The sequence below is a fragment of the Rasamsonia byssochlamydoides genome (assembly GCF_041956645.1).
Source record: "Rasamsonia byssochlamydoides strain NRRL 3658 unplaced genomic scaffold VTN77scaffold_22, whole genome shotgun sequence".
In the NCBI taxonomy this organism is placed as follows: domain Eukaryota; kingdom Fungi; phylum Ascomycota; class Eurotiomycetes; order Eurotiales; family Trichocomaceae; genus Rasamsonia; species Rasamsonia byssochlamydoides.
The window spans coordinates 258,747-276,637 of NW_027192405.1; the positions used below are offsets into that span (position 1 = coordinate 258,747).

The 17,891-nt window shown below is 49.4% G+C and overlaps 4 protein-coding genes across 4 annotated transcripts; 1 reads left to right on the top strand and 3 right to left on the bottom strand.

The window, feature by feature from the left end:
- Positions 1–7,771: 7,771 nt before the first annotated feature.
- VTN77DRAFT_3241 (uncharacterized protein) lies at positions 7,772–10,711 on the bottom strand (the record flags this gene model as incomplete). The annotated part of the gene is made up of 3 exons (XM_069419169.1): positions 7,772–10,038; positions 10,097–10,309; positions 10,369–10,711. The coding sequence occupies 3 exons, from the start codon at positions 10,709–10,711 to the stop codon at positions 7,772–7,774; spliced, it is 2,823 nt and encodes a 940-aa protein (XP_069278771.1).
- A 1,223-nt stretch (positions 10,712–11,934) lies between these two features.
- On the bottom strand, positions 11,935–13,219 carry VTN77DRAFT_3242 (uncharacterized protein; the record flags this gene model as incomplete). The annotated part of the gene is made up of 2 exons (XM_069419170.1): positions 11,935–12,558; positions 12,629–13,219. 2 exons carry the CDS (start codon positions 13,217–13,219, stop codon positions 11,935–11,937), a joined length of 1,215 nt encoding a protein of 404 aa, XP_069278772.1.
- Positions 13,220–13,825: 606 nt separating this feature from the next.
- Positions 13,826–15,755, top strand: VTN77DRAFT_3243 (uncharacterized protein; the record flags this gene model as incomplete). Its single annotated transcript, XM_069419171.1, has 2 exons — positions 13,826–14,006; positions 14,143–15,755. The coding sequence occupies 2 exons, from the start codon at positions 13,826–13,828 to the stop codon at positions 15,753–15,755; spliced, it is 1,794 nt and encodes a 597-aa protein (XP_069278773.1).
- An 868-nt stretch (positions 15,756–16,623) lies between these two features.
- On the bottom strand, positions 16,624–17,838 carry VTN77DRAFT_3244 (uncharacterized protein; the record flags this gene model as incomplete). Its single annotated transcript, XM_069419172.1, has 1 exon — positions 16,624–17,838. The coding sequence occupies one exon, from the start codon at positions 17,836–17,838 to the stop codon at positions 16,624–16,626; it is 1,215 nt and encodes a 404-aa protein (XP_069278774.1).
- Between the last annotated feature and the right edge of the window lie 53 nt (positions 17,839–17,891).

The following is a 17,891-nucleotide window of genomic DNA, read 5'->3' on the forward strand; positions in this document are numbered from 1 at the left end:
AGTCCGCCACAAGAGCATTCTGGGGCCCTGTCCAGGTACCACTGAGCGCCACTGAGGATATGATCAATGGTCTCTTCCGACCCTACGCCACCATCTAGACTCCTCCCGAGCAATAGTGGGACAGGATGCATCGGCAGTGACCAGCGAAGCCCTGGATGGAGAAGACAGGCTCAGATCCAGAGGGTTCGACAGCACTCAAGCTGGTCATGCTGGCCGCCAAGGGTTCCCAAGAACTCTCAGGCACAGTAGGTCGCATCTGGAGGGTTTATTCAAGCAACTCATAGGCCGGACCCTCGGACCGATACGAGATTGATCTCTTTGCACACTCCTCCACTCCGTATCTGAGGTGAACTGAAGTAGGAGTGGGTCTCATTGACAAATATGGCACAGGCCCAACTTGCTCACAATGGGTGGTCTGTGCAAACCCAGTCACTAGACGTCGATGATCCACATACAATAGGGCCCTCGGGAGAACAGATTGGTTACCGTCTGCTGCGTGGATCGCCGCGGGGCAGTTCAAGCTATCAAGCGGCGAGTCGCGACATGAAACCAGTGACATGGGAGAAACGGTGGTGATGACCTGGAGGTAAACGACCACGAAACCGCCGTCGACCTTCAGTCCGTGATCGCGTCGTTTCAGAAGCGACAAGGATCGCATTTGCTCGGGGAGTGTCTGAGGTCTGTTTGTTGCCGTGAGCCCGGAACCTGAGGTTGCTCTTGCTATTCTGGGCTTTGTGGGGTTCTGGTGCGGCGATCAGGCGCGCATCATCCTCTCCAGCAATCATAATGAGATGGGTCTATCACCGCGCCAAACAAAAGATCCCCAACGCACAGATGCTGATGCTGCTGTCCAGGAACGCTTCTGACCTCACCTCCAAGGTGCCAACGTGAGCAATGCCCAACATGCTATTGAACGCCCGGTATCCTCCGGAATGTGGAGCGTCAGGCTCGAGGCCTCGAGTCACCTCCAGATCTCTACCTCGAACTGATCTGGTCGTCCTGATATGCAGCTTCTTCCTCCAACATTTTGACAGATACGGCTAGCTGATTGTGGCGATACAAGTCGGCGGTGTTGGTTATGGTCATTCACATTGTCGCCGTGACTCTGGTCCATCGGAAACCCGAACTGTCCTGAATCACCACCACCATGAGTCATGACAAATAGAATTCTAACGTAAATCTGGACATAGTGAACACATTTTAAAACACATTTTAATTCTTGCCCGTTCTTTGTTTCTTACCAGTGGAAAACTCACGCTGGTATTTGCGGTCATACTCGGGCCGGGAGCAGTGGGAATCGGGAGTCCAACCCAACGGTTTAGCTCCATCTTGGTTTCTGATCTATCACCTCACAGTCTCATATTTGGGCAATCACTGCCCACGACGCCACACATCCAAGAATGAACACAGCCACAGATTTTCGCTCTCTTGGCCATTATTGGGTCGCTGCTACTTACTCAGCAACGCCTGCTCGCCTCTGTATGTATGTACGTATGTACATACATACATAAATCGTATGTCATGTCATATTACGTCCGTTTCATCCATGCCATTGGCGCGGAGCTTGAATCGGGTAGGAGCATTCGGTGGAAACACTACACCCAAGCCTCTGCGGAACACGGCTCTGTATTCCGGGCATTCTCTTGTGGACTTGCTCTGTTCTGCGTCATGGAAACATACCAGTTGACTATATCGAGTCAATTCGATGAGGTTATCTCCGCGGTGACTGCACGATATGGGAACACCCTGGTCGCAGAAGCGCACGCTGAGCTTGATGCAAGCAGAGCGGGTTTCACCTCGTTCTCGCTGTCACTGTCCGTCCGTGATCCTCTTTTTGGCTCCGAGGACGAGCCTATCTCTACGACAGGTGTTGGTGAGATATTACGATCACTTACTTCCTGGTTCTCCAATTCCAAATAAGGCGACAATCTATCTCACATTCCAGTGAACCAAGCGTCAAGACGACAGACGGCCCCGCATTAGCCGTACCAATGCCTCTCCCCATCTATTCTACGGTTCCTCCCGTTAAGCTGCTGTGCTGTGGCAGTTGATTGGACGCTGTCTACTCTTGTCTCGTACTGGATACCACCAGCGCGGATGAAGATTCCCACCTTCCGGCCTAATTTTCACCCCACAACAGAGCTTCCTGACCCATTCCGATTGAACCTTAAAAAAAAATCTGTCATGTCGAAGTGCCTTGTCCAGGCATGGTAGCGTGGTTATTATTTGCTTAAAATGTGAGTACCAAACCCAAAAGCCTAAGATGCTTGATTGATCGTTCTGAGGCTGTTCTGCTATGGTATTCCAGACAGAGAAAGACCTTCAAACACAAAGCCATTGAAAGGGAACCCCTGATACCTCCGAGATCTGTTTCCCGTATGTTGTGCAACAGTGCTAAAAAAAAAACCTGTGGCGTCACTGGGGTGGACTGGTGACTAATCGGAAAATCTGTCGACGAACTTGGGTTCGCAGAATTATTGCTTTTTGTAGGTCTGTTAGGTCGTTTCAAAATGACGATCTGTGTCATGGGCTGCATGGCCCTAGGCGATCTTGGTATCCAACCTCACTACCTAATTGCCAATCTAATCTCTTGGATGCCATCAATGATTGGTGAGCATGTTTCGCCTATGGTATTGTTGCAATAACTATAACATTGACTACCTTTCCATCTTATCATTATCCTGATTTTGATTATCGTTTGTATCGTTTCTCCGACCAGCCGTCACTTGTCACCTCCCCCGCACGGCGACCCCGAGAGCTAACAAAATCAACTCTGATCCATTGCAAACAAAAGAACTTGTCTCGGACAGCTCCGGTTCCTCCAAAACGCCCTCAGTCCTCCGTACACGGAACATGGAAGTGACAGCTCATCTTTGTGCAGACAACAGTAAAATCTCCGAACCTTATCTGTGCCGTCTTTTTTACGATAATTTAGTCCTAGACTACAATTGCTATCTAGTGAAAGGTGACCCTCAGGAGGGGTAAATTCATGCCTCCATCTGGCATTGCACCCCGCAACCTGAGTATAATAGAATTTGGTCTCTGGCCGGATTCTCTGTCAGAGTGCTGACCTCACCTGGATGAATTGGCTGTCCAAGTTAGCCACACGGGGCAGTGTGCAGCAAGGGGTGGGGAGCCACCTACCGACGGTCCCTGCGTTGCGGAGAAATTGCCAAGACAATATATCCCAGTCTGGACCTGGCTTCGGCAAGTTGCGAACAGCCTCAAGTCGATCGTTGGCGTTTCTAACCCATATGACGTGAGAGACTAACCCATCTCCTTTCTTGGCCAGTCAAACAGCAGTGTTTCGACACCCCAGGCTATTGATTCCAAATTAGAGGACAACCTGTCTCGGGAAGGAAGATCAGATCCTTTGTCAGATCAGATCGTGCTATTGTTTCAGGCTTCAGGTGCGCCGGTATCTTCGCACGAAGGGATCCCCAGATTTCCATGTTTGTCTCGAGAGATTGTCCCCTTCATTGGATCACCTTGCGCCACAGCAAGGACAATGAATGTGGTCGCGAGATTGAACCTCCAACTGTTGAGGACGTGTACCTGGGTCGTGTTAAATGAGTTCCCAAATGTCCATCGATGATGCTTCAGTCGACCAGCCTGGGCAACACCTGATGTTGGCAGTTGCTTCCTTACACAGATGTTCGTTCTGATGAACGACGCGTTTACGAGGGATGGTCAAAAAATGCACTGAAAATGGCAATCCCTTTGATGTGAAAGTGAGTACATCGCCAGCCTTCTGGCGATCGCAGATACCTCTAGAATTGACGACGTTCTCATCGAGAGCAGCTCGTGACCTTTGGCTCCTGTGGAGTCCAGCTTGAACGACTTCACATTCGGGAATGACGCTTCTGAATCCAAACCCGGATACTCAATCATCTCTAAGTTGACAATTCTCTCAACCTTCATCTAGTTGATAACCTACTGAATAGTGGAACAGACACCGGTTATCTGCTACGTGATCGACCCAGGTCCATTCTGCATATGGCGTTGGCGTTGGTGATATCGTGCCAAACTATTCCCAGACAGAAATCATCCGACGAGAGAACTGTCTGATCTGAGGCGGCTTGAAGCTAATCTGACCAAATCCTGGAATGTCAGATCTCAGATAATATTGGGAAAGCAAGCTCGGGCACTATTTTATGACATGCAGCTGTGCTGCAGGTATCATGTACGCCGGACGTACAAGACAAGCTAGTTATCCGGTTCAAGATCTGTGGAGGCGTTAGCTGAGCAGTCTGCGGTCCGTCACATCCTGCCTCTTTTGGGCTTTTCAGGGCTGCTATAACGTCACTATAAAGTGACTAGGTAGCAGACTGCAAGAGACATCACCAGCTAGATTCTACTAACCATGAAAAAGGAAATCGAAGGCTGATGCTTATTTCTCTATTAGGATGGAGAGTGGCTGGATAACACGCACAGTCCAGCTTTTATTGATCCCGTTGATCCCCCTTGCTTGACGAAGCGCTAATATTTCAGCCTCAGATTCGGACTCCCAAGTTAACCGCGCAGACGTGCTGCCAAGCGCAAAATCCCACAAATACAGAAATGATGAAGCCTGTTTAAAGCCTATTTTGTTATCATTTAGCTATAGCTATAGTTTGCTATCAGTACAGTATCTACTTACTATCGCTGGTTCCTCCTCCAACAGGAACTCTGCTCTGCCCTGCCAAGAACAGATAATAAACTCTCCCCAGGAAAAGCTCATGTGGTGAAAATAATAATACTAATAATAGGTTATTTAACTTAGGCATTTATGCGCACCTAGGATCGTCCAATTTTTCAGCTTTTCTTTCCTGTCTTCAGACAGAGCTGGAACCGCAACCCTCGATCGAACCTGAAATATCCTCCTGATCTATTCTAGCATACAGACTGAGACCACCTACGTCGAAATTATTGTTTTTGCCTTTTAGTTTAAGCCTACTACTAGGTATCTAGATAGTTGACGATTATCGATTGACTATGGCCAGCGAGACGCGATATGAATGGCAGATAGCGGCAGACTCGTGACTTCTTTCCTTGTTTCCAGTCCAGTACGGAAGTATTTCGATAGATAGATAGGTAGATGTGTAGGTAGATATGGATATTACCGTCATCAGATCAGATGATATCACTCCGTTAAGGACAGGACAGGGTGGAACAGAACAGAACAGAATAGAATTCCCTTAGTTAGAGACCTGACGATAAAGGACCTAAATCCACTATACGAAAACAGGACCGAAATGTGGGTATAGTCATAATATGACCACCACCACCAGCAGCAGCAGCAGCAGCAGCAACAGCATCAATCGACCAAGTTTATTGAATGAAGTACTACTCGACTCGCAGAAACATGAAAACCTTGAGACTATTAATTAGTAGGTCATTCCCTGCAGAACCTACGGAACTCAATAATTCCTCTTAATCACAGTTATACAAATCAAACTACCTGGGTAATTGTCAGGTATCTTGCTTTAGGTCCGTATATCGGGCAGAATGAACTACCTGACTACATAGACAGTATCCACTACCTATGCTATGGCAGCTATGCTTTGGATATCAGATCAGATCAATCGATCATCCGGATGATCGTCAACACAAACTACATAGACTAATAGAACAACAGTAGACTAGATAAGGAAGTGCGATGGTGGTGGTGGTGGTACTGCTGGTGGTGGCGAGCTGAATGATGACAATTATGATGATGACGATGGCGATGGCAATAATCGATCGCAGGATTGCAGGACATAAATCAGGTAAATCGGGTGATCTTATTATTAGTAGGAGTAGGAGTAGTAGTAGTAGTATCCATCCACGGCAAGTAAACAAAATAAACAAGACGCAATTATTGACGCCAGCTACCTAATAAATAAATAAATAATGCACTGTACTGTACAGTACATACATAGTGAGGTCGGGATTCTCTCGGGTCAAGTTTAGGTTCAGGTTCGGGCTCGGATAGACGGAGCGATATCCTCAGATCAGATCACTGATGATCATCAGATATGATCAGCTCAGATCATGCACATACATGCAGCACATTGCATCGCATCACCAAATTCAACAATTCAATAATTCGATACTGCCTGACTGACTGATGGTGATGATAATAATGGCACTATTATTGGTAATTACTTAGAACCTCCCTAGGTAAGCCAGATAGATAGCTAAGCTGGCTTGAGATGAGACCCAAAAATCCATAAATCCAGAATCGAAAAAAAATCGGATCTATGTCGCGAGTGAGAAGAGTTGAGTGAGTGAGGCGAGTGCCCAGGTGGGTGTACCTACTGCCTACTTAGGTAATCGGTAATCCAGGGGTACTCCGTACAACTAATAGTAGCGCGACGATCTAGATCGATCGATCATCGCCCCATCATCATCAACAACGATCATCTATTCGATCGGATGAAACCTGCCGAACCTATCATATAGATCGTATCAGCGACGATAATCAATAATTAATCGTACGGAGCTCCGTACTCATTTTTTTATTTGTATTTATTCTATATAATAGCTCAAGGCATCGGTCGATCCGGATCCCATTGATTACGGATTTTGAATTCTCATCATTTTGCACTGTTTTGCAGCTTGCTCAGCCACCACCACTACCCACCAGTACCAACTACCTATACCCACTGACCAAGTACCCCCACCTTCTGACGGGGCTATGAGTCCTATGTACGGAGTATAATTGTGACAATTTTTGATGAATGCACGCCCAGAATGTTCGATTGAAATGGATGAGATGAGATGAGATGGATGGATGTGGATGATATCGAAGAGTAGGTACTGTACCGTACATACTTGTTGTGATTGTCATGTGAAAAACTTGGAGCATCACCATCATCATGATTATTGTTATTGTGGGCAAGAAAGAAGAAAAACTGCCATCTACCTGACCAGCTATACGTGATTCCGTCAGTCGCCGTTGATTATTTTTTTTCAGGAACTCGCTTCTTCGAACCTTAGGAATTTCATACCCTACGTGTTGGTTTCCAATCAAACCATTTATTTCTTAGTCCGGGGGTCATTCCAGATCAGTACGTATCGACTTTTCGCGGCAAAAGGCAATAGATTTATTCATCAGGTCTAAACCAAGTCATGTACATACATATGTAGATAGATGAATGATTGCATTGCGAGTCGAGTCGACAGGGTCAAGTGCAGGTCGCATGTCGCAAGTCGCAGTCGCAAGTACATCAATCACCTCAAGCTCAAGAAAATTTACAGAGAAAAAAAAAGCAAAAGCCTCAAGAATTTGTTCTGTTCTTGTTCCCTTCAAATTGAATCCCCCTACCATCCTGCCAAACTGATTGATAGAAAGAAAAAAACACACACAGATAATGTAACTGGTAAATGAAGAAACACCCCTATGCAAAAGTGGTATCAACTTTATATCCCCGTGGCATCCTTTTTCCTTGTTTGACCTTGCCCGGTTCTCACAAACAAAAATCAACGAAAAAAAGAAAAAACAAAAATAAAAGAAAAAGAAAAAAATAAAGAAGCAAAAAGGATCCCACACCAAGCTCACCCAAATCCTTTCTTTTCAGATTTCAGGACTCCGAAAACCAGTGAGAAAATTCGTTTCCAGATCAGATCAATGGACATGGTAAAAAAAAATACAGAAAACTGTCCCATAATGTTAAGGGGGTAAGGAAAAAAAACACAAAAGTCGTGCTGACTCCGATGCTCCATTCTCCAAAGTGTCAAAAAAGAAAAATGAACCCACCTCCCCAACGTTCCATACCTACCTAAATTTTGAATCAATCATCAACTTGAACTATTTTCCCATCCCGTTCATCATGTTCTGCTGTTGCTGTTGTTGCTGTTGTTGCTGTTGTTGCTGCTGTTGCATCACGGCAGCAACCTGCTGAGCGCGCTGTTGCTGCTCTCGCCGCGCCAACTCCAGGACCCACGTCCTTACGTTCTTTTCAAGCCCTGGGCCATACTGCTGCGCAATATGCGGTGGATACTGTGGAGGCGGCCCATACTGTGCCATCAACCGTTGGGCCATTTCTTGTCGCAATCGGTGTAGTCGCTGTTGATAGAGATAGTGGTGGCGCTGCGTAAGCTGGATGTTCTGCGGAAAATGACCACCGTTCGCTTGCGGAGTCGCCATAAGCATCTGATGTTGTTGCTGTTGTGGAATCATCTGAGGGGTGTTACCTTGGCCGAGCTGCTGTTGTTGCTGTTGCTGCTGCTGCTGCTTTTGTTGAGCCATTTGCATCTGAACGAGTTGCGTGCGCATCAATTGTGCCTGATAAGCCTGTTGATTCTGCAGTTGTTGCATATTATGTTGTTGCTGCTGCTGCTGATTCTGCTGGGCCTGATGCTGTTGTAGCATCTGCTGTTGATGATTCTGGATGCTCTGCTGAGCATGCGCGTTTGCCTGTATCTGAGCAATCTGTTGGGGTGTAAATTGCCCATGACCAGCGTGGCCCTGCTGCGCCAGCATCTGCTGCTGTCGCTGCTGCAATAAAATTTGCTGCTGCTGGGGCGTGAGCCCCATTCCACCTCCCATTTGAGGCGTTCCCATCATAGCATGACCCATTACCGGCGTCTGTGCCATCGTTGAATTGGGAGGACTGCCATGGTTCATGCGCTGGGTTGGAGTGACATTACGCATCACAGGAGTAGCATGAGACATCGCCGGCGTTCCTTGCGTCATCTGAGGTGTCCCATGTCGGCTTTGACTTTGCTGGCTTCTCGAAGGAGCCATTGGATGGCCCATAACTCCTGGATGCGAATGCTGTAGCGCCGAAGGTGGCCTCTGAGGACTGCCAGCCCCTTGCGCGGAAGCGCTCACACTCATCGAGACAGCAGCCTGTGTGCCCATGTTGGCTCCGACAATCGGTGACGAAGTATTATGTGGGGTCTGGTTGCGCACCACCGGCGATGACATTTGACCTTGGGATACTTGAGATATGCCGTTTGCCTGTGCCATCGCATGTCTATTCTGTTGCTGAGCTGCAAGTTGTGCCTGGGCCTGTTGAGCGGCGAGTTGCTGGCGTCGTGCCTCCTCTTTAGCATGTTCCTCGGCTTGACGTTGTTCCAGCAGGCGACGCCGTTCCCTTTCTTGCTCTTGCTGTTGTCTCTTGGCATGCTCCTGCTGAAGTTTTCTCTCATGCTCCCGTTTGGCCTTTTCCTCGTGCTGGATACGGATACTCTCGATCGTTTTAAATCTGGAGAAGCGTGGCTCGAAAGGCGCTGCGCCACCAGCGTCGTCCACTGCAGACTTGGGAACACCAGCTGCCCCTGACGTGGTTGGTTCCAGTCTTTCGTCCATGATAAGCATGAATCTTTCTTCTTCAGCAGCGAGGGCCTCGTCGGCAGCAAGCTCTGCAACAGTTCGTTTCCTCCGTTTTGGTGATGGCGGTCTGTCACGATGAAGAGGACTCTCCAAGAACTTAAGCAGATTCTGAGCGGACTCGAGACTGTCCACGGGATCCAGGTATAGAGGAGGTGCCAAGGCTCTGATCAACTTTGATTCGAATTCAGGAAGTTCCTGAGGCTCGACGAGCATCTTCTGTCTCTTGGGAGGAGGGCCTGCAGCGGTCGATGAAGACGATGTCTGAGAAGGAGCAGATGAAGACTGTGTTTTTACGGCCCCTTGTGAGCCAGATTGCTTCTTGTTTACAGCTCTCGGGTCCGGTGTCGTTGCGAGAAAAGTCAGCTCTGCCAGGAGAGAACGTGGGGTTGGATGAAGAACAGTGGTGAAAACCCTAGGCTTGGGAGGAGGCTGTTTTTCTGGTGACGCTTCGGCGGATTTGGTTGCAGCCTCATTCTCCTTTTTCCCATCAGCAGATTCTCCACCGTTGGCAGCATCTGACTCCTTTCTTGCGGCCTTCTCCGTCGCCTTTGGTGACTCCACTTTCTCGGGTTTTATTTGATTCTGTTTAGGATACGGAACCAATGGGGACGGAGTGACGTGCTGATTGTAGTTGTGGATGGAAAATGGCGTGTTCTTCTCATCAGTGGACGAGCTGGTCGACTTGCTGGTTTGAGCTGACACGGACTTGTGATCCACAACCTTGACAATGAGGCAGCCTGAATATGCATCAGTACCACCAATCTTGGTAGAAATATACAGTAGTTTTGAGGCTACCTTCGTAGAACTGCACCCCAGCGCGCAGGAGTTCCTCCATCATGTCATGAGGAACAGTCCCATCGCGAATATGTTCAATAATGACTTTCATTTCCGAGTTATAAGGGAAACTTCCATCTTGCTGCTCGAAGCGAAAGTGAGTAGGATGAAGATGAATGACTAGAGACGGCGGACATTTGGCGTATTTCTTCAGGATATACGACGTCGTTTTGACTACGGAAACCGCATCAGCGATCGCATGCGGAATGCACATTGAAGAACAGGGGACATACCATATGGTTCGGGAGGTAGCTTGGCCACTCGACGATCCACCTCCGCCCCTGCAGTTCTCGTCGAAGGCCTTTGGGGCCGCGACGACACTGGTTCCCCCGGCTTCTGGCCATCTTTCCTCGGCCGGTTGACAGGACGGTTATTCGCGCTGTTTGTCGCGGCGCCACTCGCAGAAGTCGCCGAAGAAGGTTGACTCGCGCCGGGGAGACGCTTCGACGCTATCGAGGGAGAGGAGGACGAGGACTGCGACGGCTTGACTCCATTGACTCCGGTCTGTACGAACGGCGGGGGAGGACGCTTCATTTTCGGGGTTTGGGAGGCGGGTTTGGAGACGGCGGTTGCCATGTTGCCAATGCCGGCTGCGCGATACCGCACCAGCCAGCAATTAACAGGCGCGCCTTAGTAGATCGCGACCAGGGAAATAGAAAACAAGCTCCAAGTCCCAGAAATTGAGGGTATCATCGACGCGCGAGACATGTGGGGAACCGTATGACAGGGTCTGCGACGGGGAGGAGGACGACGATGATCCACCAAAAGGGGCAAGGCCAATCACGCCTGGAAGAGATAGCGACAATAAGCGCCCCAGGCCAAAATGAATAGAAAGAGGAGATTTTCGATGATTTGATGGATGGAAACGGGCACGTCTCGCCTCGAGCTGATGATGTTCTCTGGCTCCGTTGAGGCTCTCATGATGCGGGTGCCACGTTGGTCACGTGGTTGACGAATCTGGTTTAGCTCCATCGGAGTCGCCCCAGATTTTATGCAACGAAGTATATAATTGACAGTATTCTGCCAGTAGATAATTTATAGGATAATTTATAATTGATTGCGCGATATTCCTTGAATTGACTGCCAGAATCTGTAGTATGGGAGGTAATATACTGCTTATTTCATATGTTTTAAAAATCCACATTTTAATTTCAAGGGTGGGAAATGTCGTCATGCGACATACTCTAAATATGGGGTTGGAGAATTATATATCTTCAAACCGTCACAATATATATCATCCACAACTACGTCTACACTTTATGCAGCGTATATCCAAAACTTTAAGAGTTAATACTAATTTCTTAAGTATCGACTCGATAGTCTTAATCAACCAGCAGCCTAAGGCAACAATCCAAAGAAGCCAGTCTTTAAGTTGTTCAGAAGTGTGCTTCTCATTATAGAATTTCTCATTATAGAATTCTCTCACGACACAGATTCACTTTCCTACCTCATGATCTTTCACCTATGGAGATTCTCCAACAATAGATAATGCTGCTAATTCCAATCCGCACTGAAAAAAAAATTGCGGCGTCACGAGTGACCATCAACAAACTAAAAGTCACTGCAGAACTTAGTGAATAGGGAGAATTAGGTGAATATCATTATTCTGCGTCACAATACAAAGGCCGCAAACAGACATACAAAAGTATAGGTATAAACGTGGACATCATGAATTTTCAAAATCCGGGAATGGGGATCAACAACAAGAAAAGGGGAGAAAAAGGTTAAAAAAAGGTGGAAGAAACGATGAAAAGCAAAAGGCAAAGCAACGGCAAGACCCTCATAACTTCATTAATCCATTAATCATGTCCCGAGACCCTGCGTCTCCAGTCATCGCCTGTTCGAAGGCCATCCACCACATCGATCCGTTTCCCGATCCCAGTGACACCTTCTCGCTGCCACCACTTTTCTCCCTGGTCCGCCAGGGCCGACTCATCCTCGCTGTCAATCAAGCCTCCACGGCCTCCTTCATCACCCACGACGACGACTATTTGTCTCACCCATCCAGAAATCTGCTGAACAGCCTCGCCTTCCTGGCCCGCCAGGGACTCTTGGATGTACACGATATCTGGTGAGAGATGCCGCAAGATATGGACATGACCGTTGGCGGTACTGAACGGCATTATCATAGTCTCTTTATCCACAATGGTCTGAGCCTGGCTGTAGAGGGTCTTGAAGAGTGGGCTTGTCGCTTCAAGGTCGTCGGCAGGACGGGGCTCAAGCGTGGTCATGTCCGTACTTGGAACCTCGCTAGGACTTGCTACTTCTTCATGGCCAATGTTCGAAAAGGACGAAGCGACAGAAGGCGCAGTTCGAGCAGGGGGCCGCGGAGCAATCGAGTGTTTCAGATCGGGAGCATATATCAAGACAAAAACTCTGGCAACATCGGGATCAACGTGTTGAGGCATGTGGGAGAGCATCGACTGCGGAAAAGAAAAAATATCGTCAGCTCAAGCACGAATTAAAACTAAAAAAGAGACTGAACAAACGTACAGCGTGCTCAGATGCAGCAAGATCATCCGAATCATCATGTAATGATACAGAAGACACGACGACGGCTACAGTCTTCTTTCTCTTGTCGGCTGCACCGCGGGGAGGGAGCACACCGGTCTGAGGAGCATTCCTCGCCCGGGAGTCCGCTTCCTCGGACCATCGCGAGTGGTCCTCGAAATCGCCTCTCCCTTCCTCCCTGATAGAGCTGAGCGCGCCTCCAACTAAGGCGCCGGCGGCAGCCATGCCTGCAACAACCCGTCTGCTTGCGCCGTCGAAGATCTGCTGCGGACTGGGCGTGCGGCGCAATGCGCCCTGCATGCGCGCAATCACGCTACCATCATCCTGGCGCGTTTCTGTTGCCGTGGTCCTGGCATACTCTGCACCTGCTTCGCCAGGCGGGATATCTCTAGAACCCGGAGGGAGGTCACCTTCTGGATGGTCTCTTCCATCATCGGCGTCCTCGTCGTCATTTCGCTCACTCCATATCCATGCGGCAATACTGATTGTCGCGATACCGACAGTCAGGGCCAGAGGCACCCAGTACCCAAGCAGCGTCCGCCGGCGCCGGGACTGCTGAGAGAAGAACGACATTGCGCAGGATATGGGCGTTCAGACAAACTGTGCATAAATCCGAGTCGAGGTCAAGTGGAGGAGTTGCATTTCATCCCCGTAAAAGGAGACGAATGCAGAGGAAGCAAGGCGAGGAAGACTGCCGTCAGCCTCGGAGGAGTACAACAAACATGTGGCTGGAGGCCCGCACTGTTTATCCGCGGGTTGTCCCACAGTCGCTGTGTTGTCAGGCGCCAATCTCCAAAAAAATCCGGAGGCGGGAATTGCTGAGTCATCCGCCGCTATCAGCACGTGAATGTTTGACATGTTTGAGCGCGGGCATCTTGTACGGTACGGATTTTCCTGATCAGTATTGTCGAGTCAGAGGGAAATTGACCAAGCGCAGCGCATTTGACAAGCCAACTGGAATCACTATTCGTTTGTGGGATTGAATACCGTGTTCGGCTGGTCTGGAAGAGCTTGTCATCGCTGTTGTGACAGAGCTGATATCGCAGTGATTCGTTGAAGCGGGGCATGGGTGATTCTCTTTGTCGATCTGCGTCTGTGTGTGGCAAGTCAACTTCACAGAGTCACCATCTACTGGAGGCTTGATCATATCTCCAAAAACTTCCGGGCCAGGGGGCCAATATGCCACACTCAGTTCCTGTGCCCTCGTCGGGCTTCCAGGCCCTCATCCTGTGCGGGCCTGGAGTCTCTCTCAACACTTTCACATCAAATCCGGAGGAGTTTCCCAAAGCGCTAATACCCATTGCGAATCGCCCAATGGTATGGTATCCACTCGATTGGTGCTATAGGATGGGCATCACGAGTAAGTGCGCACTTTTCAGTCTGTTGATTGTTCGCCTGGCCTTCCAACGATATAACTTTATCCATATTTATGCTTTTATCGGAAGCTTCCAAACTGCCTGGTACAGTTGTGGGTTGCACATGTTAATAGCTAATAGATATCACCTTGATCACTCCTCCGGCAAGCCAGGCTCCATTGGAAGCGGCACTGTCGCAAAATCCGCATCTCACGTCACTCCCAGCACCGTCACCATCAGTTCTCGCTCCTCGTGACCTGACTCTCACCACTGGAACCGCCGAGCTTCTCCGCCTTCCAGAGGTTCAATCATGTATCAAATCAGACTTTATCCTCCTTCCTTGTGACCTGATCTGTGACATTCCGGGTGAATCTCTTTTGGACGCCTGGATGGTGACGCAGGCTGCACTGGGCGGATCTCCCGAACCAGAAGCCCGGTCTAACCGTAACTCTAAGATTGCTGGATCTGGTGGAGAGAAAGTGGGCCGAAGAGGTGGTATGAGTGTGTGGTATCAAACCCAGGGAAGAGAGGAGAGCGTGAAGGGTGAAGTCGCAGATTTCGTTATCACGGCACCACTGGAACAGGATGAGGGTCCTGTGGTACATCCTCCGGTGGAAGGGCCGGGGTCGATAAGATTCGGCCTTTCAAAATTGGTCTACGCCATGCCGATGGATAGTTTGAAGGAAAAGATGGAGGAACAGAAAGGGTTGCTCATCCGACATTCACTGGTGAACAAACATGCACGGGTGAAGATGCTCACGACCTACCGAGACGCACACATCTACCTCTTCCCCTATTGGGTCAAAGAGCTGGCGAAACATAACGAAAAATTCCAAAGCATCAGCGAAGATTTGATCGGTTGGTGGGCCAAGGCAGGATGGCAGTCTGGGCTGGGAGAGAAAATAGGGCTGAGAGAGGTCTTCGAGTCGAAGGATGACCACAGAGGAGAGTACGGTAGCCACGACGGCCATATTCTGGAAGAAGAGATCAATCTCCAGGCCATGACTACGACGAAGACTGGCGGCTCCGAGTCCGTGGGTGACTCATCAACATCTTTCGACAACCCTACTACCCCTCCTGAACCTCAGTTCGCGTCCAGAGTGAGCACAATGAACCTGGACGCAGACGTGACCCCGAGAAGCAAGGGCAAGCTCACCATCCCACCAATCCTCGCCTACGTGCATTCTTCACAGCCCTCTGCGCCCCTGATCCGGCGTGTCGACAGTTCCGCCCTGCTTCTCTCCGTCTCTCTCCGACTCGCCAAACTAGAGTCAGTGGAGGAGGTCGGACGCGCAAACGCATCGCCGTTCGCACACGCGCAGAAAGTGGCGTATCCAGCGGGCGTCGCGCAGCGGTGCACCGTCACCAAAGCCGACTGCCTACTAGCCGAGAACGTCACCGTAGAAGAGAAATGCGTCATCAAGGAGTCCGTCATCGGCGCCAACTGCCACATCGCCAGCGGCGCGCGCCTCACGCGGTGTCTGCTGATGGACGGCGCCGTAGTCGGCGAGCGGTGCCAGCTGACGGGGTGCATCATCGGGCGCCGGAGCAAGATCGGGCGCGAGTCCGTGCTCAAGGACTGCGAGGTCCAGGACGGCAACGTCGTGCCGGACGAGACGGACGCCAAGAATGAGAAGTTCATGGTCTTCGAGGGCCTTGATGAGGACGGGAACCCGGAGGAAGAGGAGGAAGAAGAGGAGGGGATGGATGAAAGCGCTGATTTTGATGAAGGTGGGGGAGACTTGGGGTTTTGATCGGTGATCACCAATATTAAAAAAAAGAAGGAAAGAAAGAGAGTACTTGAGATATGACTCTCAGGGATTATTAGCCTCTATCATCATGAATGAAATAGATAGATAGACGTGCGTGTAGTGTAATTGATGAAATTAAAAATGAAAAAAAATGAAAAAGGGTTGCTCCGTCCATACCTCCATATCTCCTTGTCCTTATCCTCCTCCTTCTCACGTGCGGAGTGAAACAAACAAAAGGACCCCGGGAGGGAGAGATACGGCCCATTGCGTAAGCAGGATAGAACCCTTCTTTTTCTGTTGGGTGCTGATTACTATATCACAACTAGAAAATTAGTAAATTCATTGTTGACCTTCCCTATGAAGTTACTTGCTATTGCTTGAGTATTCAGGGTTGAAACTGCCTATGTCGGACACACGTCAGGGAAACCTAGTATGGAAAGAATTGTACTGATTGATTGATTATGATTCGCGACTAAAGAGCAGAGTCAAAAGCAGAGTGTGTACCTAATACAATTGACATGACAAATCCAGACTCCTTCATCAGTTACCATCGAACATGAAAAAAAAAAAGAGCAGATGTGAGTAGAGAGGGGGTATCCTAATGCAGAACAAGGCTTTTGTGTGTATGTGTCTGTGAAACAAATTTTTGTGCCAGCCTGATAGGGCTGACAGATGAATGGCATTTCCTCCAGAAACCGCAGAGATCGTCAATCGGGTAAGAGAAGTAGCTAATCTGAGGAAGTATGAAGATGCCAAGATAGGTTATTTCGTTTCTGTTTGGTCCGCGGTGCGAATTAACACTGCCTGCTTGTGACAGTTCACAGCAGACATGGTCATGCTCATCTGGCAGACTGTGAAATCGGGAATCCCCTTACTTGACGTTTCCAAGAGATTGACCTATCGATTTCCTCACTCGGGTGCTCCGTCGAAGCTGGACTTCTCGCTGTGCTGGGCCATCATTCTTGGATGGCAGAGTATCTCCAGTGTCGATGGGCCCTGAGCACTGTCCGGAAGGATTTTCTGGCTGAATCTCTGTTTGGTTTATCTGTGAAGCTGCCGTGGTTGTCTTCGCTTCTTCAGGAAAAGTAGACGGAGCTCCGCAAAGGCGCTTGGCCTCCCGCGGGCCAGGATTGGATTCGGCAGTGAAGGGAGAACCTTCACGCTTCAAGTTGGGACATTCATTCTCCTTGTTGTCTTCCACCACCGGCCAACCCTTGCCGTCATCTCCGGGCAACTCAGAGACCTGCGATGCCTCAACGCCAGAAATAACTGTCGATTCTGATGGAGATACGTCTTGGTTCTTCACTGCGGCTTTGGCACGCGCCTTCTTCGGTGTTGGCCGCTTCCTGCTTGTTTGTTCGCCAATTCTGGTAGAAGATGGCTTCGCGGCAGTTGCTTTGCTGGCTGATTTCTTCTGTCTGCCACGTCCCTTGGAACACGGCGGTTCAGGACCTGCAGGATGTTGGGGCGGTAGAGTGGCCTCAGGTTGTGTGCCATGGGCTCCGGACAGTACCGCGGGCACTCCTGATGGTTTGACTGGGAATGTTTTGCTTAGGTTGGCACTGTTAACTGAAATACCATCATTCATAGCGGCGGGTACATTTGGAAAAGACTCATTGGTCGGTCCTTCTCCTGGACAGGCTTTATCGAGATCACCCACTGCGCCGGCGTAGAGTTCAATATCCGACACTGGAGTGCCTTCATGAGCCCCCTCCCCCTCGCCACTGAATAGATCGTCAATATCAACAAGGGAAATATCGCTGCCGAGATCGTCGACGGAAAGGATATCGGCATGCGCACGAATAGCGTTCGGTTCTGGAAGGGGATAAGAGTCAGCATCCAACCCGTCCATACGGAAGAACTGGTTGATTTCCGTGTGCTCTTGTTCCCAGTCGAACACCGTAATATCTTCAGGTTGCTGCTGATTGTCATCACAGCTCATGAGCTGATCGGCTTGTCCGTGCTCCGGCGAATCAAACCCAAACTCCGAACTGAGATCTCGAGACTCTGTCGTGCGCAATTGAGATTCCGAATCCCCCATCCCCAGGGTATCAGAAGAGCCGGCCTGAGGACGTATTGAAGACATGTCATGATTCTCGAGAGAAGCATTCAAGAACTGGCAGGATGGGCAGACATCAT